This window comes from Scomber japonicus, chromosome 4, assembly GCF_027409825.1.
Source record: "Scomber japonicus isolate fScoJap1 chromosome 4, fScoJap1.pri, whole genome shotgun sequence".
NCBI lineage: Eukaryota > Metazoa > Chordata > Actinopteri > Scombriformes > Scombridae > Scomber > Scomber japonicus.
Genome location: NC_070581.1, coordinates 17,413,210 through 17,439,961, shown reverse-complemented (window position 1 = coordinate 17,439,961; position 26,752 = coordinate 17,413,210). Strand labels below are relative to the sequence as shown.

Sequence of the window (26,752 nt, the reverse complement as noted above, 5' to 3'; positions counted from 1 at the left end):
ATTAAATGCCAAACACATTTGAAAGACGTGGGTTTCTACACCAGTACTTGGGTGTCTGTAGTTTTTAAGTGTGATTACAGTTTGGGGGGAAAACACAGTTTGGAATGTGAAGCATGCCCCCTTGTCAGATTTTGAGGACAGAAGAAGAGCAGTCTTTGTATTTGGTGGCGTACTGTAGAGCAGTGTGTGTATGTCTGTTCAGATATGATGAAAAGTCTGACAAATGCAGGATTTAAATGACAAAGACAAAGGAAATTCTTGCAACAGCAAAGAGCTAAATGGATGAAGTGTGACAACAAGTTCTTAGTCCAGTCTAGCAGAATGCTGTATTTTTCCTACCAAAATGCATCAAACAACATAAATAACATTCCTACATTGCTAAATTGGATGAAACTTTAGGTAACACTTTATTTTACATCCTTTAATTTTATTCAAATTTCCTGGAAATATAAGATATATATAGAGTAATTTGCAGGTATTTAACAGTTACATTTACAAAAGGGGTAGTGTAATTTGGTACAAATAATAAGAAAAACTAACTTGGTTTAGTTAGTAACTATACTCATATTTGGTTTCATATGTAGTTATTTTGTAAAAAAATTCCCAAACTAACCGTTTTTAGTGTGAACGTTTGTTGGCCAAAGTACACATTAGCATATTCGATTCTTCATTAAAAAGTCTACAATAAGCAACAGCTACTTTCAAGAAACTATTGAAAAATTTTCTTGGAAATTAGTGCAGGGATCTGCAAAATTAAGTGTTACTGAAGTTCTTATTATTTCTTAATTCATTAGATAAATGATGATGAATTAATTTTTGAAAATGATCAAGGCCTACATGAGAACCTAAATATAATTCGGTTACAACTTGGCACTCACTAACTTGACACGTTTTTGTACACGGGTTTGCACATTGTAACACACTCTCCTTTCTGTTACAAGGTGTTTAAGATGTGTTTTACAAGACCTTATAAATACCACTAATGAACTAAGAGTGATGTCTTACCTTGCCACCATGCTGCCCTCTGCTGTACAACAGCTAAAGGTTTCTCCTCATCACAATCCTGTTACCTTGACCTGATAAAACTATATGCAGTGTGAGTTCAAAACCAGGACAGAAAAAAACTAATTATTTCCTTGCTTGATGTTGGATAGCCAAGTTATTAATTTTTTGCAGTGCATATTTCAAAGAGGCCTCTAGACACTGTACCCTTTGGGTTTTCCCTTTAAAGCTCAAGGAGTATTTCACTAATTGGCAGGAAGTAGTCCACTTCAATTAGAGCATGGTACACAAGGCTCTGGCCAACTGTTTACTAAGCCAGATTCTACAGGCAAACCTACTAGCATGCACACACACACACACACACATAGGCCTACATTCAAAAAAGTAACCCTGTAAACTACTCACTACTCACTCCAGGAAGGTCAGCGCTTTAAAGCTTTTGATTAACCTATGACGTGCTAACAGGTAACATTGCAAAAGTAGGAAAGTGGAGCACATGTCATATTAGTTGAACTACATATAATGTTAAAAAACTAAGAATTGTCATTTCATGGATATTGTCAATAACTCTGGTTAAATGATTTCAGTGGAATATTACAAAAGGATAAAACATTGTGTAATTTGTATCAGTTCTAATTAATGCAAATTTGTATAGAAGCAGTTAAATGGACCTTCAAAATAAAGATTATTCCAATGCGTTTGCTCATATTTAGTAAGACAACAATAATAAAAACAATTTTTCAACAAATCTTAGCCATACAATCACACACACAATCATAATTTCAAGCTGTTCATGACAAGGCAGAGGACCGTTCAACTTGTGTGGCATTTTTGTGATTGTTTGTTTCCATCTTGTGGTGAAATATTGGAATGACAGTCTGTCAGCAAGTTCATTATTCTGGACAGTAGTTAAGGAAACATTCCGATCCTTTACGTAAGTAAAAGTATTAATACAGCAATATAAAAATACTGGATTATAAGTAAAAGTCTTCAATTAAGAATTCTACTTAAGTTAAAGTATATAAGTATTATCAACTTACAGTTAAAATATTGCAGTACAAGTACTGGTTTTGTCCATCTGATATATATTGTAAGAGGTCAAGAGCCAAAAAGGTTGTAAACCACTAGTTTAATCTTTAACAATGTTGTATTTTAAATGTTTTTAGTTGTGGAGTTGAAAGTAAAGTATTACCCTCTGAAATGTAGTGGAAGTATAAAGCAGCATCAAGGGTCATGACTTTCCAGTGAATGAGTCAGCAGTCTATCACCATAGTAACAAAAATGTCATTGTTGAAATCAACCACATGCACATCACACACATTTTAATACCTGTAACTGTATTTTTGCTCTCATTTTTAAATGCAATACAGAATATAAACAGATGATAGACTTTTTAAGCCCCCATCAGCTTCAAATAAGCTCACAGATACCAATGCCCTCTGCAAAATATGGCAACTGTCAGCAACTGCCAGCAACTGCATTGGCACAGCAGTGCTGCATACTTTTGTTTTGGGAATCCCTGTCATTCACAAACCCCTCGCCACCAATCTGTCAATATTACCCAGGCAACAAAACATAAACACAAGCAGTGTCATCAAAACTGAAAGGCAAAGTCAGCTAATGGCTATTTACTGTGCAACCTCAGTGAGAGTGATTCCTCAAAACTAGCCAAAGCCTCTGTCAGCTTTTCAGCTTAAGTACTTAACTTTCACCTCTTTGTAGAGGCAAACCCCCACACGGATATGCAAAAGCAGGTCATGAGACAGGTTGAAATATACTTGACTTAGCACTTAGCGCTAACCTCACCCTTAGCCAGCTCTAGCAAATAAAATACCCAACCCATAACATAAAAACATACCAAACGACTAAGACAGTTCATGAAGACTGCAAACAACAGTCAAAAAACAATAGCAACACTAGATGCCAGGCTGAGAGACAGCAAGACCAGCAGTCCACAAAGCAGGAACCAAGAACCTGGAGTATTTAACCACTTCCTTTCTCAGGCCAGGTGCACCTGATTGAGGACAGATCAGGAATAGAGGACCTGGGTGGAGTAAGAGACAGGAAAGGGAAAAGGACAAACAGTACAGGGAACACATACAGCTGTAACACAACAGTGATGGGTGGATAACTGAAGCTCTTGGAATGCACTCTGAACATTCTCTCTATTTTAGCTATTTCTACTTGATCGATTATTTTACTTTTTAAAAATCTACATCATAATAAAATAAGCACTTGCCAGCTGTCTACATTTGTTGCCTGTATCCACTGTCATGTTGATATGAACATGCAGCCAATCAAATCACTTGCTTTCAAGGCCACTCCATTAGCAAACGCAGCCAATATGATTATTTCTAAAGTCAAGTCAAGTTTTATTTATAAAGCACATTTAAAAACAACCTCAGTTGAACATGTAAAGCATGTATGCACATAATTGTCTGCTTATTACCACTGATAATTATGGGTATGTGCAATTGAGGCCACTTGGCTAACTATTTATCTCCCCTCACACATATTCATTTTTATATTCATTGAGTAATGTGTTTGTGTGCTTCTTCTGATTTTGTTGTATTAACATTCCTATTTTTTGATCCCAGACATGAGTACCTAATTTAGATCATGTAGTTTCATGTACCATCATGCTTTGGAATGAACTTGGAGTGAACTTCCTAGAACACTGACTCTTACAGCGTGCCTAGACGTGTGTGTCACGCATCACAAGACTTATCCACCCATGTTTGCTCTCTCACTTTCCGTCTCAATAATGATCATTTCATGAAGAGATAACTGTTGGTAGCCTACTGAGTGGAATAAGATTATCTTCGGCGTCCAAGGAGAAACGTACAGAGCCTGTAAAGGGACATGGTAAAAAGAAAAAAAAACTTTGGTTTACGTATATACACAGAGCTAGCCAGATGTTTAATTAAAAAAATTAACTACGTGATCCAAGGTGGTGTATCCCTTGCGCCGAAACAGACTACAAGACTTCAAAATTAGTTTTAAATGTCTTTCAGGGTGCACTCACACTAGTTGTGAGCCAGTTGTTCCCTACCGTGCTGAAGCACAAATGTCCCCCCTCCCAGCTGGTCCGCACTCAAACCCAAGTGTACTCAAACACGGTTGCCTCCTCCAAAACATGCGTTGTGTGTTGTGTACGTAACCATGTGGCTGATTTATGCTTCTACGTTGGGTTGACGTCAAGCCGACGGCGTCACCTGATGTGCACCTCCCCACAAATGTAACTACGTGTCGAGGCAACGCAGACCGCAAGGGCTGTGATTCGGACTCGGATTTGGAGGTGCTGATTCTCATCCCAGCCGCTTCACACTCACAGAGTTGGAGGTCATGGTCTGATGAAGCCAACTGGGCCACATCATCTGCAAAAAGCAGTGACCCAATCCTGAGGTCACCAAACCGGACCCCCTCAACGCCCTGGCTGCACCTAGAAATCCCGTCCATAAAGATTATGAACAGGATCAGTGACAAAGGGCAGGCCTGGCAGAGTCAAACCCTCACTGGAAACAAGTCCGACTACTGGCAATGCAGACCAAGCTCTGACACCGGTCGTACAGGGAACGGATGGCCTGTATCAGGGGGTCAGATACCCCATACTCCTGGAGAATCCCCCACAGGACTCCCTGAGTGACACGGTCGAATGCCTTCTCCAAGTCCACAAAACACATGTGGACTGGTTGGGCAAACTCCGATGCACCCTCAAGGATCCTGCAGAGGGTGTAGAGCTGGTCCACATTTCCACAACCCGGACCAAAACCACATTGCTCCTCCTGAATCTGAGGTTCGACTGACTGACGGATCCTCCTCTCCAGCACCCCCGAATAGACCTTACCAGGGAGGCTGAGGAGTGTTGATCCCCCTATAGTTGGAACACACCCTCCAGTCCCCCTTCTTAAAAAGAGGGACCACCATCCCAGTTTGCCAATCAAGAGGCACTGCCCCTGATGTCCACGTGATGTTGAGTCGTGTCAACCATGACAGCCCCACAACATCCAGGGCCTTGAGGAACTCGGGGCGGATCTCATCCACCCCCAGGGCCCTGCCACTGAGGAGCTTTTTGGCCACCTCGGCGACCTCACCCGGAGGTTGGAGTTGAAACTCTCCCTGACAGGAGACTCTGTCAGACATTCCCAGCAGACCTTCACAATATGTTTGGCTCTGCCAGGTCTGACTGGCACCTCCCCGACCATCGGAGTGAACTCACCACCAGGTCGTGATCAGCTGACAGCTCTGCCCCTCTCTTTTGGCAATTAATATAAGTCAGGTGTGGGGGTGGGTGGTGGTGCACATTACAAAAAAAGTGTACCTTAAAGGAATACGAGCACAATTCATAGGATGAGGAGTTTCATTACAGACTATTATTTCCTCACTTGCATTACTCAAAGAGCAAAATTGATTGTACAACAGTGCAATATAAAGACACCCTTTACAAACTTTATACATTTTAACAAAGATAGGAAAACATTTTATATACATCAATAATCCCTGAGAAACAAACTATAATAAAGCTTTGGACCATGTTCCTCGTATTGGGACAAAAGAGATGGAGCTTCATTGATGAGTCTCAACCTTTCAGTGGCTAAAAATATGTAAACAATATAATAAACAATTTCTTCGTGCTCATTTTCAGAAATGGATGCTCCTTTTCTTGGAGGGTCCAATACACCATGATGTTATCATTTTAGAATGGGTAGATGTACATCATGTGAGATGTAATTTTAATTAGATGTATTATCTAACCTACTGATTACTTATAAAAAAATAATTTAAAATAATAATTATTGAAATATTGCAACAAGATATATAGATTTTTTTTTAAACTATAAAACAAAAAAACAAAAAAAACCACCATGACCAAACACAAATTTTAAGCATAAATATAGACAATGACTGGTTCACTGTCTTGTATGAATCATCATGGGCCTCCACAGACACATCCCAGCCACTAATGTCTATGTAATGAATTAGAATTTAACATCCAACAGCTTTAATTAGGCACTGCAGAGCTTTGAGCTAAACGCTAACGTCACCATCCAAACATGCCGAAGTTATGGAGGCAGTGTATTTACCATGATTTGAAGTGGGTAGTGAAGTCTGCACCGACTGCACCCAACATACTATTAATGACATTTACATCAGGAGGTGCAGGAATAAAGCTTCCTGCCTCATGATAGACTCCACCCCCTCTGCAAATGGAGTGTTTGCCCCCTCCCCTCAGGCAGCAGGCTGTGTAGCATCAATTCAACAGTTATTGAAACATTTCACAACCCCCCCCCCCTACAAAAACTACAACAAAAAAACAATGTCAACACAACAAAATAAAAAGTCAAGGCATCATTAAAGTTACCAGGATTTACTCCCTGGGCACCATGAACATCTCATTTAATGGGAAATCCATGCAATAGCTGCCGAGATATTTCATTGAGATTCAACAATGTCAACTTCATTGACATTTCTGAATGACGGCCCAATGAGTCAGTGGGTTTGCAAAATTGGTCGGATTTGTTCTTGGCAGACAACAAATCTTTGCACAATCTTTGCCAGCATGATTGCATGGCCAAAAACATGGCCTTTTTAGCGTGTACCTTAGAGGGTAAATATTGCATAATGGAGGTTAATGTCTAATGAATAGGATATGGATTCATTGATTTCTCCCAATATATCAGGGAGGAATGTTCTGTTCACAGATCAAAATTTGTCCACACAACAGCAAGTCTTTAGGCAGTGAACGAACAGTAAACAACAGCTTGTGTTCTTAATCGTAACTGAAAACAATAATTTTCCATCCATCCTCACATTAAACCAGCAAAGAAACAAGTGGAAGCACAGGTTTCAGTTACTTGTCTTGCACTTGAACCTGTTTTTGAAATAAAATATTTCGTTATAAAGGTCAGATTCAGAACTGGAGGAGGTGTAACGGAATTTCTCATAGGCCTTCTGGGATTCTGTTTTTGTCCAGGGTAAATGAATCTTTGATGTGTGGTTTACGATGACATCATGACAGGAGCCAATATGGAGGTGTCCCAGTGCATCGACGAAGAACTCTGCAGTATAAAAAGACATTCCTGTTTTAAGCATATTTCCAATCTGAAGCAACTCAACGTAATCTCCACCATACTAAAAATAGAAAATAGTTAACATAAATTACTGTGTTAATGTGATAGCAGATAATTACAGACAGACTCACCCAGATGACCGCGCCGTGCCAGGCGGGGGTCGAAGCCCACCTGCTGCACCTTGTATGTCCTCCCCATGAAGAAGTTGATGACAGCATCAGCCACCACACAATTGGGAAATCCCTCAATGACATGATAGTAGCCTTTTCTAAAATGTAAACAGTCACCCTCTTCTCCTCCCTCTTCCACTGATATGGTGTGACGGTATGTTGCAGTGTAACCTGTTGCTTCTCTCACTGCACCACCAACCTGTAGTCATTAACAAAACAAAAATATTAAGATAAAAAAGATACTTATGGATGCAAGAAATAACATAAGTGTGTGGACAGACATAACATGAAGTCATAAACTGGATAACAGAAGCATGATATAATACAGAAATAAAAACAATCTGACACTGAGAATATGAAAGGGATGTTGTTATTAAGTGGTGGGAAGTGAACAAATTCTCTGTCTTCTGCTTCCATCATCTCATGCAGATCCATTCTGAAAGTGCAGTGGCTAATAGGAAAGTTCTAACACTCTGCTGTGGCTGATCAATACTGTAACTTGATCACTCACTTACAAACAACCACAGTAGGGCTGGTCTGTTACCAGTCCAGCCGGAAAAGTATGACAATGGGTGCACACATGGCACCTCAACAACAACAAAAAAACGTTTTAAAAATGATAAATGCTTTTGTAAAAACAGGATATCAGTCAATCCCCCACTGTGGTCCAGACAAACATACTTCAACAATTATCAACAGCCTTCGCTGCACTGGGGCTAATTAGCCTATGTTAGCATGCTAACATGCAAAACAAATGATGTACATGGTAAAAAAAATGATCTACTAAACATAATCGTGTTAGTGTGTCATTGTGACTGTGCTAGCAGTGGTTAGCATCCAGCTAAAAGCATTGCTGTGGCCAAGTACAGCTTCGCAGAGCCACTCAAATACTCACAGGTGTTCCACTAATATTCTAATAATGCAAATCTACTTTAAAATGTACAGTCAGGGCCAAACTGCAGTGGAAAAAACAAAACAAAACACATGTATAAAGCAAACGTATAAATGCATAAAGCCATATCTCACTGAAGTTTGTCAAGCTTAATATCTTAAGAGTTTACGTTTTTAAGAAACAGCTAAAGTGGTTTTCATTCATGTCTTTACAGTATGGATATCTAAATGGATGGAGATTATTATTATATTGTTTTGCTTGTCAAACCATTTAAATTGTTATATTTTAATGTTTTCTAAATGCATGGCTTTGAATTCAAAATTAAAAACCAAATATACTTCAATGGCCAAAAATGTCTTATTCCTCTTGAGAATGAAATGCATTTGCTGAATGTAATTGAATGAGACTGATGGGAAAAAACTCTCAAGAAAAACTGAAGTTGGCTGCAGCATACCCAAATCCGCAACACTAGTGATATAAGCATGCAGTTAAAAGGTTATGAGGTATGATGAACATCAGGCAGTTAAAAAACTACTGTAAAACTACGAATAATACCAACATAATAACTTACTATGGCAGCAAACAACATCCATGGATTGCCTGTCCGTAAAAAAGGTTTATAAACAACATTATAAAAGTGAAAGTAAGACCATAGTCGTCTCAGCTCCTCAGTTTTGGCTGAGAGAGAGATGAATGTGGGAGCTTAATGATGGAAAACTGTGTCAGCGCTAAAATACTAAAATGACTCCTGTATTTCACCAGCTTTCAGTAGAGTACAGCCAGGATTGAGGAGATACGAGTTCTCCTACTTGAACTGCATACAGTATTAGCTTTGTTTCAGCATTCTGGAAATGATGCTATCAGTGTCAATAATGAGGACTTCCGTTTTATCACAATTGAAGTGTGTGCACATCACACACATTGTACTGTATCTCAGCATGTATCTCACCAGATCCAAGGTGGTCTTCTCTAAGACGTCCACCATATTCTCCAACTTGGTGTTTGCAGTGAAGATAAAATCATCATCCACCCAGAGCACATACTTGGTGGTCACTTGAGACACTGCCAGGTTTCTTCCCGCAAACCAGCCCTGTACACACAAAGGGGTATCAAAACACATTATCCAAACTGTGTGACACTTCACTTCACAGATTATGATACTTCATAGAGTCAAACTTCTTTACCTTTCCAAATGGCATGATGTAGTGTTCAATGTGAGGCCCGGTCACTTGCTGAGGGTGTTCATTATCATCTGCTATCACTATGGTGACTGTTGGATAATACTGCCGTATACTGTCAATGAGTTCTTTGAGCTTGTCGTAGCGCAGAAAGGTCTTGGTGGCTATAGTAACAAGAGCACTAATATTGTACTCTTATGTGGAAACAAAACAAAACAAAACAAAAAAAACCCACAAAAAAAGAAAAAACAAAAATTATTCCATGAAGTCATCACTGGTGACATTGATACATTTAGGTCAAATAATGCACGTGATAACGATGTAACTGCACACAAACCTTTTTGGTATCCAGAGTTGTAAAGTCTTGGGATGATTTTGTGTCCAACTTTAATGGTGAAAAATGACTGATGACCTTCTGTTGCAAATTGAACTGCAGGATAAAACAACATATTTGAGATGGAAAGGAAGTGAGGAGATGAAGCTATTCATATTTATACATTGTTAAGAGTTAAGTGTCATGCCATGTCCTAAATGCATATACACTGCAGTCCCCATCACTGCCATCTTTATTGCTGACTTTGAAAGGGATTTTGAGACACTTGTTTCTAACCACTTCTTTGCACCTGACCCTAGTTCCATTTACCATTTATGCAAAAAATATTGTGCATAACAGCTGAGCATCAAGATGAAACTCTATATATAGTATATGAAAGATAAAATTACCTGTATCTGCTGTATTGGGATGGAACACAGTGTTTGTATAGGTGATGAACTGCAGCTGCTTGTTCAGAGCAGAGAGCTGAGGACTCGAGAGTATTATGTGCTTCTCTCCCCCTCCTTTAACAGAAACCATGCCTACTGTAGCAGCAACATCAAAAGTCCCCTGTGTTGCTGTCAAATATACCTGTGGGAAAAGAAAAAAACAAAAAAGTTAAAACACTTAGGCAGAACCAGAGAATGAGTCTGCAGCCACTGTAGCAGCTTGGTGAGACTGTGCTTGGAGCTAACACTAATATTAGCATGCTAACATACTCACAATGATAATTCAGGTAAAAAGTTCACCATCTTACTTTATTGTGTTTGCATGCTAAAGTTTTCTAATTAGCAACAGTGGTTGAAAGACTGACCAAGAACAATATTGCCATTTCAGGTACATCCATGCTGCTAGCATGGCCAAAGATTAATATGTCAACCACAATGAAAATGATGAAATTACCGTGTGGTTAGGCTTTGTTTTTTCTTTGAGACCCAAACCTACAGAGAGCGAGAAATTGTTAGAGATCAACATGAGATGATGGTGAGGGATTTTAATTTAACTATAACAGCAAATGCAGCACCAAAATAGATAAATAGTTGAAGCTTAATGTATGTATCTTTGATGTATTGTGTAACATTAGATGCTGTTACCAGGAATGATGATTGTTTTGAGCGGTCGCACCTCCACACCCTGAGTAGGATACTGAAGAGGACTGTTGGCCTCAGCTATAATAGGCGCATCTGCAGGATTGTATGACCTTCACATACAGAACATATTAGACAGGGCAGTCCTGCATTTCTACATCACTATGCAATGAACACCACATAAGTTTAGTTGCAGAAACAGTTGAGTTACTTCAATTTAATCTGTTACTGAAAGAGTCTAGGTGTACTACAGTGGAAAAGGAAAACAACACACAACTGTAAGAGTAAATGGATTAAACTATTTCCTTTTTTAGAATAAATTATTAATTGGAAAACCCCAATACTGAGATACATTTTTAGCTCCACCAATACTAAGAATCTTCATAGACATGTAGTATACTGATATGTACTCAAGCTAAGCAACATCTTGAGATTTATCAACTTAGCATATTCTACAAGCTATAGGACTGTAGTTTTCTCAAAATTGCTACACAGTGCATTCAAATCAAGTCAAGTCAATTTACAGTATATATGCTGTATATAAGAAGCTTTATATTATATAGACAAGAAGCTTTAGATTTTCCATCTTATGAATGCTGTTGTTCGCCCACTAACCATTCTACCTCACACAGTGAATGTTTACAACCCAACTTAAGTGATTTCCTGTCACACTTTTTCACCACAACATGCAAGAAACTGGCAATGTCTGGTCTGAAGGCAGAGTCGCCACATGTAAAATGCTGATTAGGAACTTAGTTGTGCATAAAATAAAATAAAATGATTTTTAGCTGGATAAATCTGGGTTCTCTTATCCCCCATGTCAAATTTGGAACCTTGCTTCCCTATTTACATGACGTTAAAGAAATTTGAGTGCTGCAGAAAGCTAATAGTAACCAGGTTGATAAAGTGCATGCATTGCATTCAGTATTTATGAATGAAAATGAATAAAGAAAGATAACAGGTTAATGATTACACAAGGGTGTGTTTGCTGATAGTCGTGTATAACACAATTTTTACTTCACCTCTTCTGAAAGCTGTTGTACTCCTGAGCTCTGTGCCGCTTAACACCTTCTGGGTCAGGATGTTTTTGTAACAATGCAACGTCGAACTTGTGGGCCCACACACGTGGGAAGAGCAGATTGGCGAAAGGCAGGCGGAAGGACTCCTTATCAGCCAGGCATACACATGTATTTCTTGCCAAGCGACTGTATTGGGAAAAAATATTATTTAATTTGATATGGATCAAAATGACAATTCAGAGCAGAATTTAGACAAAATAGCAGTAAGCCTGACTAGAAACGCACCAAGCCACATCCTCCTTTATATTGAAGGCGATGTCAGGATAGTCACTGATTGCATTTAGAGCTTTCCTCTCAAGGAGTTCATGTATTTCACTCCTCTGTCTTGGCTGTATGTCAACTCCTGAGGTAGTCCCAGGGCTCCAAACATGAAACAGGGCTAGCGCAAGTCCACTAAGCACAATCAATCCAAGACTCTTCTTATGGCAGGCACGCATCTAGAATGAAGAGCAAAGTCAAAAACAAGTCCTCACAGGGTTAGAAAAAGGAAGTGGCATTTGAAAGATGAGGGGTCTCTGCATTGAATGAGAAAGACAAAATGTGGTTAGATTGTTGACAAAGACTGGATGTTTCTATTGTTTATAGCTAGCTTAACATTATTAGATCATTAAGTCCTTAACATTTCATTATACAGATATATCAGAGTACACGACATTGGCTGATAAGAAAATGCTGTGCAGATATGCCAAACTGCTGTAGGTTAGAGGTGATTTAGAAAGTGCCACCTTAACATATAATAATAGTGTGTCTACCAGAGAGCACTGAAATGCTTTTGTCACAATTCTTTAAATAGGGCTCTGTATCACACTTGCTTATGTTAAATGTTTATGTGTTCAAAAACATTTAGTATAAATCTCACCACAAGATAAAATATTCAGAACAATGTCCTCTTTGGACAAATACATAACAACAACCAACAATATGACCCACCCAATATCTAAGTCAAAGAGTGACTTCTGCTTTGCTTGCTGCTGCTACTGTGCTCTGGTTGCATTGGGCGGGTAGCTGAGGCCCATTGTGCCACATGTATGAAGCCGGAGAAGCTGCCAGTCCAGACTCTCTCTCTTCTCTCCCCCACACAGTTATTTTCCCTTCCTTTCCTTCCCTACAACATCTATACAGCATACACTCACTCATCTATCTCTTACATTAACATTACTAATAATACAGACTCACCTCGCCAGTGTTTTTATTTAGCTTTGTTTTGTGTACATTGTAGCAGGTCAAATTATCTCAATGTACTTCATTTAAAAAAAAAATGTGTTCAAGGTGAAGCTTCTATCCACTTTTCATGATGTGGGGAAGTTTAATGAAAAATAGTGCAACATATTTTATTCGCTGTATCCGCTATATTTTGTGAGTAACCAGTATAATTTATCCGTTATCTAAATGTAGTGGTAAAATGTTTTCCTCCTAAGTAGAAGTATAAAGGTGCATATTTTTTTAAGTGCTTTGGAGGCTTTTTTTCAGTGTATAATGAGTTAGAATAGTAACATAATTCAATATTTCTCATACCTAAAGGTCATAATAAATCGAAAGCTGTTTGGGGCCCTTTTAGTTAGGGGTCCCAGACAGTTGCCTACTTTGCCTAATAGTGTATATATATAGTTTATAGTATATATAGTCTATAGTTTTAATGCCAAATATCCATTCATTCAGGAATGAATAGAAATGGTAATATTCTGAAATGTGAGCCAACCTGTTTGTTGCCTGGGAAACTCTTAAGGCCTGATTTACTAAATATCACATATCAATATATCACCCGCAAAAAATGTGCAAGCTGATCTACTAACGCAGCGCACTGAGGTTTGTGTCTTGTAACTGTGCAAGATAGTATGCGATGTCCATTTAGCACGTTTGCCATAATGAATATGTAACATGGGCCGTTTCAACCCCAGTGTGCAAAATACAGGGAGGAGAAAATGCAAATATGTTATTTAGCACACGCATTGTGATTCACCAAACCTGAAGGTATTTTTTCTGACACTAACTATAAATAATACCTTTGAAGTGCAGGTATTAACCAGCTGCACACTGTGCACAGATGACTTCTGTCACTGTGGTGAGGAGGAGACGGAGGCACAATGACAGAATACGTACAGGAGTTTTTCCACCCGTGTTAATATTTTTGGAGTGGAATATTTTTGGTTTTACTAACAACATTGACTTTGTTTTTGTTATAACTCAATATATTTGTTAACCTCTTCCACTAGAACCTGATCACATTTCATTCTGCGCTTGCAGCTTTCTGCTCGTCCAAACTCTCCATTCAGACACGCAAAACCCCTTATTTAAATACTGCTGTCTCCACCCTGTTGCACCTGTTTTCATTTACGCAGTTAATCTTAGCAGATCACCCGCAAAATACACACAAACGAAACACACAATCTATTGTACTGTGCACGCAATTTAGTACCCACTATTTGGGATCTTAGTAAATTAGGCCCTTAGTAGTATAGTGTATCTCCTTTGTGTGTATAGCGAGTGTGTGGTTGCAGAAGTGACATCAATGTGAATAGAGCAGAGGTGGTTTTAGTGGTAAGTTGCTAGTCTGGAAGTAAATGCATGGTACAGGCTGAAGTGTGTCAGTTAATACATGACAAATTTAAGGTGCAAAAGTTAAGGGGGTGTATAATAATTATATATTTACATGGAAGCAACAATTTTAGCTTTGTGTTGGTGTAACCCAGATTTAATTTGTCAGTTTGTGTCACTATATCATCACTGTCATCCAAAACTTAGCTTCCTTTAAAGTGCTATGACAGTACTACTGTATGACCACTTTACAACGATTGGTTTGTATATTAACACACTGGTGAGGGGAAAAGCAGGCTCAGATGGTTGAGAGCCAGTTGCTATTCTCTGTATTTACTAGCCTCAATTCACCTGTGTAGGTCTATGTGGTATTCTCATGTTAAGTGAGCATTCATATTTAAGATGTGTGACATTGTCTTATGGTAAAGGTTTTAAGGCCCCATGAAATGAAAAATACATTTTCTCAGATTTAATATCGTGCCCCTATGTTAAATGTTAATTTATCTCTTGTTATATGTCAAAAATATCAGTATACTTGGTACTTTACATCACAATCCCTGTCTCTTCTCTTCCAGTTTCAAATGTTTGATGACTCATCCAACTAAATGGGACTTTGGTAAAGTAGCTAGTCATATATGGTAAAATAAAACTGCACTTCACTTAAGGTCTAATTCATTCATCTCTCCCTCATCCTCCGCCTGATCTTACAACAAGTGAGCCAATAGTCCTCTGTGGCCATGTTTCTCTCTGCAGCTCCATATTGTGCTTTACTCTGTAAGCCCTGCCCACTTTTTAGAGGTTCAATTTAATGTGAAGGATTTTATCTAAATATCTATTGTAATTGTACACCGCTCAAATATTCTGTTTCACTGGGAAATACGTCATAGTACAGAAGCTAGAGACAATATAACTTTCATTGCACTGCGTATTTAATAACTAAATTAATGTTTATTAACATACTAATTGCTAATCACAAGTTAAACTAATCGCAATATGCCACCATGCTATGTGGACTTCGGCATGAAGTTTGTACATGTTACTTCTTTGCCCAGAGTGTAAACTCACATGGTTTATGCTGTTTTAAGCTAAATGCCAAAGGAATACATTGCTTGAGTTGTATGACCCCAGATAGGGAAATTCGGGTTGTCACGGTGCAGAGGTACACAGAGTAGTCACAAAATAAATACAGATACAACCATACAATCAAAGGACCTCTCCCCCATTCATCCAGCACATGCACTCACACCCACATACACATTTGTATAAACACACACACAGACACACACACACAGGGCATTTTCATCTGCCCTCACCCGACAGATAAATAACACATATATGGTGGACTACACGGTCCCTGAGAACAAACTCTATGTCAGCATTAAACCCAAATAATAGAATAAAATTGAACATATTGCACCATGCAAATATTGTGAAAGTATGATTGCACATAACCGTACACTAAAACGGAATATATTATACCATAGAGAAATTGGGAATATATTGCATGATACAAGTGTTGCGTGAGGAGTAATAGAGGTCAGGGTTTTTTGCCACCAGTTCAGTGCCAGTGTGCTGGTTAGCTTCCATTTGCACCTGGTCTGTGGTCTGCACACCCTCAAGTCATGTGACCATGCACTGCACACGCATCACTGAATACACAGAGACTGAGTGCAGTCTGTGAAGTATCTCCACCCATGGTACATAGATGACCAAACATTTTCAGGCACACATTTGGATTGAATTAAATTGCGATTAAAACTCTCTTTTGCTGTTATATAATTGCACAGGCTGACATCACGATTGTGATTAGATTAATTATTCAGCACTGTCTTTTTCATGTTTTAGTCTAATGGCTGAAGGAACAAAAGACATGCTGAACCTGGTGGCTTTGGTTTTTCATTGCACAGTCTTTCCTTTGTGTCAATAGCTTAGTGGAAACTTATTGTGTAGAGAGTTGAGTCATTAAGGATGTGCCTAGCTTTACTTACAATAATTCTACTTGCCATCTTGATCATGTGTTGAAACTTATCTTGCTCTTGGTTGTGCATGTCCCATACAGATCAGGCCAATGTAGGGATGGGCGATATGGCAAAAAATGTATCATGATTTTTTCAGGCAGGATCACGATTCACAATTGTATCACAATTATTTTTCGTCTTGGTTTACTATTTTGCAAGTTAACTGAACTGTGCTCAAAATTAAAAAACACACTATTGTCTATCACATGACAACATACATTTGTCTTACTGTAGGTTAGGAGTTCACAAACATCATAAAGATATGTACCACTGACAGACTCACATAAAATGACATTAAAACACAAACAATTCCATAAATAAAGAAGAGCAGGTGTGCAAAGCTGCATTCAAAAGTAGTGACAGCATATTTGGACTTGTTTAAAATGGATATTGTAGTAAAACCAAACTAATTGCACAGTTGATGTTGTGTATACACTCATTGGTATAAAATGTATACAGTAGAGGAGATAGGACATAGCCCTGTGGAGGCCTTGTATTCATAGACTTGGAGGGAGGAAATGGTTTCAGGAGAAAAGCACTAATCCATAGAGTGAGCCTTTGGTTAACCTCAAGATCCATCAACTTACTTATAAGCAGGTGGGGCTGAATGGTATTAAACTCAATGCGAGTCTTGAAAGACAATGAGGTTATTCCATACATGCTGTTGATTAATGTGAACAGTGTGTCTTCAACTCCTGGCTCTGGATGGTATGCAAACTGAAAAGAATACAGCAGTGGTGAGACTTCACCAAGGAAATGCTCTAACATTATCCTCTAGAAAACACTTCATAGGCACTCAGGCCAGGATAACTGGCTGCCAGTCATTCACCTCTTTGGGCCTACTGTTTTTGGGCACAGGAACAGAGACTTGACCCTGTGTCCATTGACCACTGAACCAAACTTTGGAAAGAACAAGCAACAGAATCAGCACGTGACTGCAGTAAATACTATCAGGTCTGGCAAACTTCTGATTTTATCAACTGTTTCAGCCTGCTGTGCTGAATAATCAACTGAGTTAAATCAACAGTAATAATAATTCCAGTCATAGACAAAGACAGAATCATCAGTGACATTCATATAGTGTCTGTTTTAGGTTTTGTAGCCTGTAATAATTTGTAGGACCTGCCACACATTCCACACATTCGTAGCATCATGGTTACAAAGTGACTGTATTTTATCTTTATAGGCAGCCTTGCACACTGTTATTATTATTCTTAATTCTATGTTATTCAGCTTACATTTCCTCTTTACTTCCCCCTTTTTGATTAAGCAGGTTTTTTATATATCCTGATACAATAAATAAATATACCTTGATACAGCAAGCAATACATTATTAATATCTTGAAAAGAAGTCCATTATAACCTCCTAATCAGTGTGATCTAAACAGTCACTCTGGACCAGTGAGTCAACTGCTGTCTCACTGAAATTCAATTTTTGGAGGTTTTCCCTGAAATGACTCCCCTATTTCAGGGAGTAATGTGATTTTCATTTAATATACAGTGAGTTACAGTTGTATTGTGTGTTAAACCTAGAGCAACATACCTTCCTGTTTTGTTCTGTTTTTTTACTAAGTACTGTAATGTTTGACAGTGTTCACTATGATCATCTGTACTGGGTAGTTACACAGTTACACAGTGCAAACTTCATAATTCACCCCACCCCTGTTATTCTGTGCTTACAGAGTAGGTACTTTATAACTCTCTGTATACCTTATTATTGTACAATTAAAATCTGCATATGTTTATTGTTACATTACTATATTGTTAGTTTTTCTTTATTGTTTGACATTACAAACCCTATGGTTTGCTCTCTACTCCTGCTTGCCTGTTATGAGCTGCTTGCAGTGCTGGATGAACATGACTGCTAGAGGCTAATTTTCAAAAGTATTCAAATTTATAAAATGAAGTAGAAGACATAAGCATAATAAAGCCCTGGAGTGTGGGTGAGAGTTGGTGCTGTAGTGGATGTGCCAGAAGGGCGGTTCTGACACACACATCTTTTTTTTTAAGTTTTACTTGAGTATTTCCATTTGATGCTACTTTATAATTCCACTCCTCCACATTACAGAGGGAAATATTGTACTTTCTACTCCACTATATTTATTTGACAGCTTTAGTAATTGTTTAGATGAAGATTTGTTAACAGCGCCACCAAATACTGATTTTTCCATTTTCCATCATCATTAATTTCAATAAATGTTCAAATGATCCAATATTTCACAAAAAAAAATCAAAGATTATAGAAAAAGTCCAGATTATCAGGTGACCCTAGGTTGGGAAGCACTGGACTAAACTAGCTGTCTGCAGATATGAAACTAGCTCTACCTCCAGCAATCACAACAGCAACATGCTGCGTACACACTGATGCTTCAGTATTAATCTAATGATGTCATAATATATTAGATAGAGGGACCAAACCACGACTTTGACTTTAATACTATAACTACATGCAGGACTTTTACTTGCAATGGACTATTTTTATATTGCTATATTGGTACTTTTACATTAGTATAATAGTACTGAATACTTCTTTCACCACTTCCTGATGAGAACACCGTATAAGTACGTAGAGTCTTTGACTCTTCCTCCTTTAATAAAAAAGTCTGTCAGAAACTCTATGCTGCTATGAGGCAACTGATGATGTAACAACCATTCACAGCAGAGCGTCCCGACCCGACCCCATCTCTCTGGCCCATTCTAGCACTAACCATGGATGGCCAAACCCATTTGAACAAAAATGATTGTCACGACTGCCACAAGCACCACATCCGTATTATGCTGATTCATATGAGGAAGTTACACAGTTCTGAAAAATGTGTAGCAGCATGGAAATTTCCCAACTGTTGCTCCCTTGTTCCTCTTTATCTTGAATTCTTCCTTTATACATTTAAGTACTAGTAGGAACAGGTAAGTATTTTATATGTATGTTTATTCATACGAGGAAAACAAACCAGGAAATGTCTCCCTGCCTATAACTGACATAGGTCTTTTAACTGCTGACAGATTGCGACAGCAGCCAGTGAGGTGACCTGCTTCTTGGAGGATCCCAGCCTAGCAGGTAGAAAGAGTGTGTTTGCCTATATATCTAGACAGACAGGATATTCCGGTTTAAGTGTAGTAGCATACAGAGCATATCAACTGGCAGAGAGTTTGAAGAAGAACAACAAGAATTCAGTAGCCTACATGATCAACATGGCGAGTAGAATCATTGGGTGTGACCAGTTGACAGCTGCTCAGCTGTAAAGATGTCATTCTAAGACTAGGTGCATCCTTAATGACTCAACTCCCACAATACATTTCAACTAAACTATTGAGGCAAAGGAAAGATTGTGCGATTGCCACAAAGATAAACAGGTTTTAATCAAAAAAGTATTTTAAGACACAGAATTGTTGATCACACAAATTACTATCAGACTGTTCCTATTCCTCTTTCAGTAGACTTGTGTCAAAAGGTGCAGTATGTCTGTGAAGAAAAATAATCGGCAGTCACGTGTGACAGGAAATAACTGTATCTGGTATTATGCAATCCAAAACGACCTTGAGGCTAATTAAACTCTTATTGAACGCGTACTAAGTGCTATAATTTAAAGTAGCCCAGTGGACAGCAGCTTTACAGAGGACAGAAGCCCATCACTTTCTTACAAAATGATTAATTTTAGCCTACAATAAAGAGTGCAAAGTGAAAATAAAGTTAGTCTGATAACTCATAAACTGATATTCTCTTTGTTAAAATATTTATTATTACAGTCCCTGACATGCAAATTCATTGTAACAGTATAAATCAAGACAGGAAAGGTGGACACATTTCCTTACTGTTGCTGTTTCAGTTGTATGTTATCCTCCTGCACCATCAAAAGTCACTTTCTGTTTAACTTTGGCGTGACATCCGCGCTCGGTACTGTCGGGCGTGCCCATGCGTGTTGTGCGATCTGATTCATGCATCATTTGCATTTCAGGCGGCTCGGAGGTGGAGCGAGCCTCTTCTTCTCTCGCTGCTTGTTTTTCTTTTTTTTCTTCTTCTTCTTCATCCTGTGTTTTTTCGGCAGGCTATAGATAACTTGCAGCACCTTGATGCCTCCCGCAGGTCGGAATTAGATTGCAGTACAGGTGTAACCCTTTTGAAATGATGAATTCAAGCACTGTTTTTCACAAACACTGTTTTGGTTCTCCGTGGGATGAAGGAGGCTCCTCATCGTGCCTGTCTGTGTTCCCATAGCCTACGTGATATAATGTGGTAAATAACTCTTAGGCTGCATCCCATAAATAAACTTAACAATTTGTTGTTTCTGAAGGCTCCACACAGTCCATCCTTATACTTGCCCATCTTCACTATAGATCCCATGCTAATCCACATGTTTTAGTGGTCGTCTTGTCATAATGATAGTGTGCTGTCTCTTGTTGCTTAGATAGCAATGAATTCTGCCACACAGGTTATGTTTTCCTTGATGATAGAATGACATTCGGATATTCTGATGCATACGCTCAGATAAATGTCTCTCCTCAGTGTTCTTTTAGCTGCTATGTCTGCTGTCTCATTCCCATCTATCCACACTTGAGCTGGCACCCAAATGAAAACCCACTGAGCCACTGGCCTGTACAGTTTTATAAAACAAACCCAACAGCTCCACCACAAGGTCTGGTTGGGCCCCTAACTTGTTTTTCTTTCAGTGTCGAATCACCTAATCTCTCAAAGGTTCCATCCTGGAGGAACTGTTCTCCTCCCTTTTTTAATAAATCTGTGCAATTCCTCCATTGAGAAATAGAGATTACAACATCAGCGTTATCTTCATTTACTGAAAGTATGTACTAAGGCAACACCCTTAGTGTCTCATTCAATTTCCTTTCTTACTGGTGACTGCTCCATTGTGAATTATCTTAACCTTAAACCATTTTTACACAGTTTTGCTTTTCCAAATCACTTTTAGCATCTGGCACACTGTTTGCTGTATTTCACCAACTGATGTCTCTAAACCTAGTTTTCCACAATATATTCTCAGAGCCACTCCACTTGGGAGTACTATGCATTATCATTGTAGGAGCCGCATTTAGGGTTATTTAATTTATTTCTGTTTACAGGATATATTGATTATTTAGGATGAATTATTGATTAAAAACAATTTGTTTTATTTGTGGCAGTAAGGTGCGCCATCCTCCCTCCTCAGGTGGTGAGGACAGGGCTTAACCTTTAACTTTTGAAGTTTGAATGGAGATGCGTGATTGGCAGCTTTATTTCTTTGTTTTTTCATGTTTTGACAATAAATTCCTTGCATCTGAGAACAACATTGCTCACTGGATCTTTTGTGGCTGCATGTCAGACACACTGCTCACTCCACTGAGGTAAAGGTGAAATAGGATAGGAGTTAAAGGACACACACATCTGGAAGTTTTTTGGCCACTACAATCATTCTGCTCTGACATTTGCATCTATATTTTTTTATGGGCTTTTTACATTTCCATGCAAAGCATAGGTTAATAGATTACCCTCTCTTACAAGTTGAGTTGTAACACTAATATATTTGAGTTGTAACACTAAAAGAAAATGAAAATGAAAGTTGTCCCATTAAGACACAATGCTGACCACCAACTGCGGCCAGCGTTGTTCTTTGTACATGGCTAACCATCCAGACTATCCAGATTAATATGTTGATGATTTGAAAAAAAATCTATATCACATTTTGAACAGCCTTTTCTGTCTGTTTGTTTGTGTTCTAACACTCTAGGTACAGTTATTTAATACACAAATTGACAATAATAAAGTGCATGTGAAAGGCAGTATCATATACAAGCAAAAGAGAAAAGAAAAACAGCAACCTGCAACATAAAACAAACAAAAAAAACACAGACAGTCAGCTCAGCCATATTTCACATATTACAGTAAATGCAGTAACCTCACTTTACAGGTCATAGTAGAAATAAATAAATAAATGACAAAAGGTAAATAAAATGAAGTGGGATCTTATTCGGGCATATCTGGGAAGGTAATTTTCTCTGCATTAACAAAGAAAGGCCCCCATATTTCTCTAAATTTTCTGGAAGAGCCTCTCAAAGTGTATGGGATGGTGGCATTGATGATTTCCACCTCATTAGGATTAGACGTCTTGCCAATAATGTCACTAAAGCTATCAAATCTGCTGATCTCAGCAGTTGAGAGATGCCAAACAAAGCAGTAATTCGATTAGGCTCAATAACTGTCCCAGTAACCTCCGTCAAAGTGTTAAAAATTGCAGCCCAGTAGTTACACAGAGATGTACATGACCAAAACATGTGCACATGATTTGCAGGTGTTTGATGATATTTTTCACAAAAGGGATCTACACTGTCATAAATCTTACAAAGTCTAACTTTGGTCCAATGAGTGCGGTGAACAACTTTACATTGGATCAGCCCGTGCCGGGCGCAGACAGAGGAGGTATGCACCCGTTTAAGAATATCCTCCCAAAGCTCGTCCTCCCACAGGATCCAGAGATGTAGAAGACAAAGTTTGAATTTGACTGTATATATACGAAATCATACCTTTCATCAACGGGACCCGAGTGAGAAAGGCATCCAGAGGTGTGTCATCGGGCCTATTAGGGAACTTGGCATAATGACTGCGAACAAAACTACAAGTCTACATGTATCTTAATTGGTGATGTTGAGGAAGAGAGAACAATTGTAAAAGCTGTTGAAAAGATGCAAATATACCATCCACATATAAATCTTTGAACTGTTTAATTCCAAGGTTGGACCATATGGAAAAAGCACCATCTGATATAGAAGGATTTGCAGCCAGTGGAGCATAGATGGAAAAGGTTTGTAAGCCAAAGTGACGTTTGAACCGGTTCCAAAGGAGGTTTTAACAATTATATTTTAGACATAAGGAGAGATGGGACAGTTACTGGGAGAGTGTACAAGAGCTGTTAGAGACACAGGTTTGGAGGGAAAAGACTCCATTGCCAACCAGGCAGGAGGTGGGTGGAAAGAATCAGACCTAAACCAGTACTGTAGAATTCTGATATTAGTGGCCCAGTAATAAAACCTAAATTTTGGTAAGGCCATTCCTCCAAGAGGTTTTGGTCTCTGTAAAAAGTCCTTCCGTAGTCTAGATTTTTTTTTATCCCAAATAAACTCGAGAATAAGGCTATCAATTTTCCGAAAGAACACCTGGGGGAGGAAAATTGGTATACACTGAAATAGATAGGGGAACTTTGGAAAATAATTCATTTTTACAGCAATAATCCTAGCAGCTAAATTTAGTGGGAGCAGTGTCCAGCGTTCAAAGTCCTGTTTCATACGTGCTACACAGGGTCTAAAATTGGCTTCAAAGAGATTTTTAAATTTACTTGTTACTCAAAGTCCAAGATATGTAAAACTATGTTGAGATATTTTAAATGGGAAATTGTGTAAAGGATACGTACGTGCAGTTGAGTTTAGAGGAAACAGTTCACTTTTACTGAGGTTAAGTTTATATCCTGATATAAAACTGAATGACTTCAAGGTGGCAAGTACGGCAGGGACGGAGACAGATAAGTCCGAAATGTACAGAAGATGGTCGTCTACATACAAAGAAACTCTCTGTTGGGAGGGGCTTAAGGGTGGGGGAGGGAGGGGCTAGAGGGTGGGGGAGGAAGGGTGTGTTAATTTTGATGACCAACATTTTGATTGTATCTGCCTATTGCCAAGGAAAAAATCAATAAAGAGAGTTATCTAAAAAAAAAAAAGTATATTCATATTGACTGGAGCATGGTCAGATATAACTATTGTATTATATGCAATAGACTTAACAGATTCTGTTATCTACAAGAAAATAATCTATACGAGTGAAAGTATGATGGACATTTGAGAAAAATGAATATTCCTTACCAGAGGGATTTAAAAAACACCAGGGGTCAGAAACAGCAAATTATTCTTTAAAGGACCGAATCACCCTGGCGGACCTAGAAGGAATACAGTCTCGAGTGGAAGAGCGGTCCAGTTTAGCATCCAGCCAGCAATTGAAATCCCCTCCTAAAATAAGGAGGTGTGAGGACATATCCGGTAAAGAGGAAAACAGAGTTTTAAAAAATGAATCATTATCCCAGTTTGGGCCATATATATTAACAAGAAGTACTGGAGTGTCATAGATTTTACCACTCACAATTAAATACCTCCCGTTTGGATCAGCAATTACATTTGAACACACAAAAGGAATTGACTTGTGCAATATGGTAGCTACTCCTCTGGATCTACCCTGAAATGAGGAATGATAGATATGACCAATCCAGCTCCTTTAATCTGGTCTGATCAGAGGCTCTAAGGTGAGTTTCCTGTGAATAAATTAAAATGAAATATAATAACCTGTATCGCCTACCAGAGGGCAGTGAGGAGGTGGTTTCCTGGATGTGATGAGTCTTTTACTAGTGGCACGTCGTAAGCAGTGGGACCTGTAGATGTCTTCCAGGGAGGGGAGGTGTGTGTGTTGGTGACAGTCTGTGCAGTGTTTATGACTTTCTGTAGTGTCTTCCTCTCAGCCTTGGTGCAGCTTGTAAACCACACCAAGGTGCCATAACTGAGAATGCTTTCCACAGAACATATATAGAAGGACAGCAGCAGGTCCTGAGAGAGGTTAACTTTCCTTAGTGTCCTCAGAAAATAGGCGTGCTGCTGTGCCTTCTTCACGAGAGCTGTGGTGTTTGTGGACCATGAGAGATCCTGAGATATGTGTGTACCCAGGAATCGTTGACCCTCTCAACCTCAGCTCCTTTGTTGTGTAGGGGAGCCGTTTCCACACTCTTGCTGAAGTCTGCTATCAGTTATTTTGTTTTTACTGGAGTTTAGTGCCAGGTTGTTGTTCAAGCACCAATTTATCAGTTTGTGGACTTCGTCCCGGTAGGCTGTCAAGGAGTCGGTATGCTGACGAGGAGTCAGCATACTGGGACGAAGTCCATGTGCTCAGTGATGAAAGTGTGGGGACAGTGGAAACATTATGGTGTGCAGGGTAGAACCAAATAGCAGCAGTAACAATGAAGGAACACGTCATAAAAATGAGATTTATGTCCAATTTATTGCCCCAGTCCATGCAGGAAGGGTTCCCAACACACCTACCTCAACTAACAGCACTCACATGATCAGCACTCAATCATAGGAATGCTGATAATGACCAACTCTCTGCTTATTTTTCCTTTTTTATTCAATATTTATACAAAATAACATCCAGAACAAACAAATCAGTCCTCAAACTACATTCAAAGGACCAAATTAGCTGGATAACTATACACAGGATTGTGTTAGTCTGATAACAGCATGTTAGCCTGAATTAGTCAAGCCACATTTAAAGAAGAGGGCCATGAAGTTGAAAGAGGGAAATGTTTTAAACTGAACATGCGGCATCTGCATTTGGATGCTCAAGAGGTTCGGTAAACCTGTTTATTGTTGCCTTTTTTTTATGTTTCCTTACTTTGCTTCACTGTGCAGATTATGCTTATGCATGTGCAGAGGAGGCTGTTTTCCCAGTCACCAGCCAAAGTTTCTCTTTGCCGACCTTAATCTGAGTTTAAAGAGATGCATTTTAAAACATATAAAATACTCTGCTTTTAATAATAATGTGTGTCTTATATATACCTTGCAATAAAGCTTTAGTCACTTCATTAGTTAAAACCTTTGTTGGGCATGATTCAATCTGAAGATGATTCCTCTCTGAACTGGGTTCCACCCTATGCTGACTTTCATGATTTTGACAGTACTGTTTAAATCTAGTATTGTTCAATCTAGCAATATTGCTTGCTTTGATTACTTAAAAAAAGAAGATGTTTTTCAGATTTTTTTTTATCATTAGTTTTGAATTTCAATGATTAATGTTTGTTTGATTAATGTTAATTTGTGAGCGTAATACGCTCAAATGGGGGAATGTAATGGGAATTCTTATTATTCATCTTGTCTGATCAAATGAGTAATTATGTTGTATGTGTATGGTGTATGTGTGTGTGTCATAATCTGCTGACCATGACACACTTATGCTGATTTAGTTAACATCATTGAACTTTGACTGAACATCATGTATGTTATAATTTACTGATTAACTATTGTCCTGATTGTACACATGTTATGACGTGCCTATTGTGCTTACGTTGTTCTGATGATAGAACAAAGTCATCCTTTCCGTGATAATGTATTGTATATAATCTGACTGTTTCCTCTGCTCCGGGCTCACTGTGCCATCTCACGCTTGAGACAGCAAGGAGTCCGTCTGCAGACGACTGAATAAACTAGAGAAAGACAACGTACCGGCTTTGTGCTTCTTGATAAATAAATATTGCCAGAACAGGTTTCACAAAAAAAATTGAAACCACTTTGTTTAAAATTCTTTCAATTGCATCTACTCCTTCTCTTTCACTGAAAAATCCAGAATCTATAAATGCAAGTATTGTTCATTTCTAAGGTTAGACAAT

General features: G+C 38.6%; 1 protein-coding gene across 3 annotated transcripts; it reads right to left on the bottom strand.

The window, feature by feature from the left end:
* Nucleotides 1–6,341: 6,341 nt before the first annotated feature.
* b4galnt1a (beta-1,4-N-acetyl-galactosaminyl transferase 1a) lies at nucleotides 6,342–20,266 on the bottom strand. 3 transcript variants are annotated; one of them, XM_053318374.1, is made up of 11 exons: nucleotides 20,160–20,266; nucleotides 12,019–12,230; nucleotides 11,737–11,919; nucleotides 10,721–10,827; nucleotides 10,530–10,567; nucleotides 10,037–10,217; nucleotides 9,651–9,743; nucleotides 9,320–9,507; nucleotides 9,085–9,225; nucleotides 7,205–7,442; nucleotides 6,342–7,061 (listed from the first exon to the last, which is right to left on the bottom strand). In XM_053318374.1, the coding sequence occupies exons 2-11, from the start codon at nucleotides 12,228–12,230 to the stop codon at nucleotides 6,850–6,852; spliced, it is 1,593 nt and encodes a 530-aa protein (XP_053174349.1). In that variant the 5' UTR covers nucleotides 20,160–20,266; the 3' UTR covers nucleotides 6,342–6,849. The 3 variants fall into 3 exon arrangements, with proteins under 3 accessions (XP_053174349.1, XP_053174351.1, XP_053174350.1); XM_053318375.1 differs by lacking the exon at nucleotides 6,342–7,061 and adding an exon at nucleotides 8,707–8,735 and having other exon boundaries at nucleotides 7,326–7,442; XM_053318376.1 differs by lacking the exons at nucleotides 12,019–12,230; nucleotides 20,160–20,266 and having other exon boundaries at nucleotides 10,752–10,827; nucleotides 11,737–11,750.
* Nucleotides 20,267–26,752: the final 6,486 nt, after the last annotated feature.

Bases quoted from the DNA above. Each gene is read 5' to 3' on its own strand.
- b4galnt1a (XM_053318374.1), bottom strand. From the start codon at position 12,230: ATGCGTGCCTGCCATAAGAAGAGTCTTGGATTGATTGTGCTTAGTGGA. The intron at 9,744-10,036 runs GTAATTTTATCT...TTTATCCTGCAG, and splicing joins TCCCAATACAGCAGATACAG to TTCAATTTGCAACAGAAGGT. The intron at 7,062-7,204 runs GTGAGTCTGTCT...TTTATACTGCAG, and splicing joins GGCACGGCGCGGTCATCTGG to AGTTCTTCGTCGATGCACTG.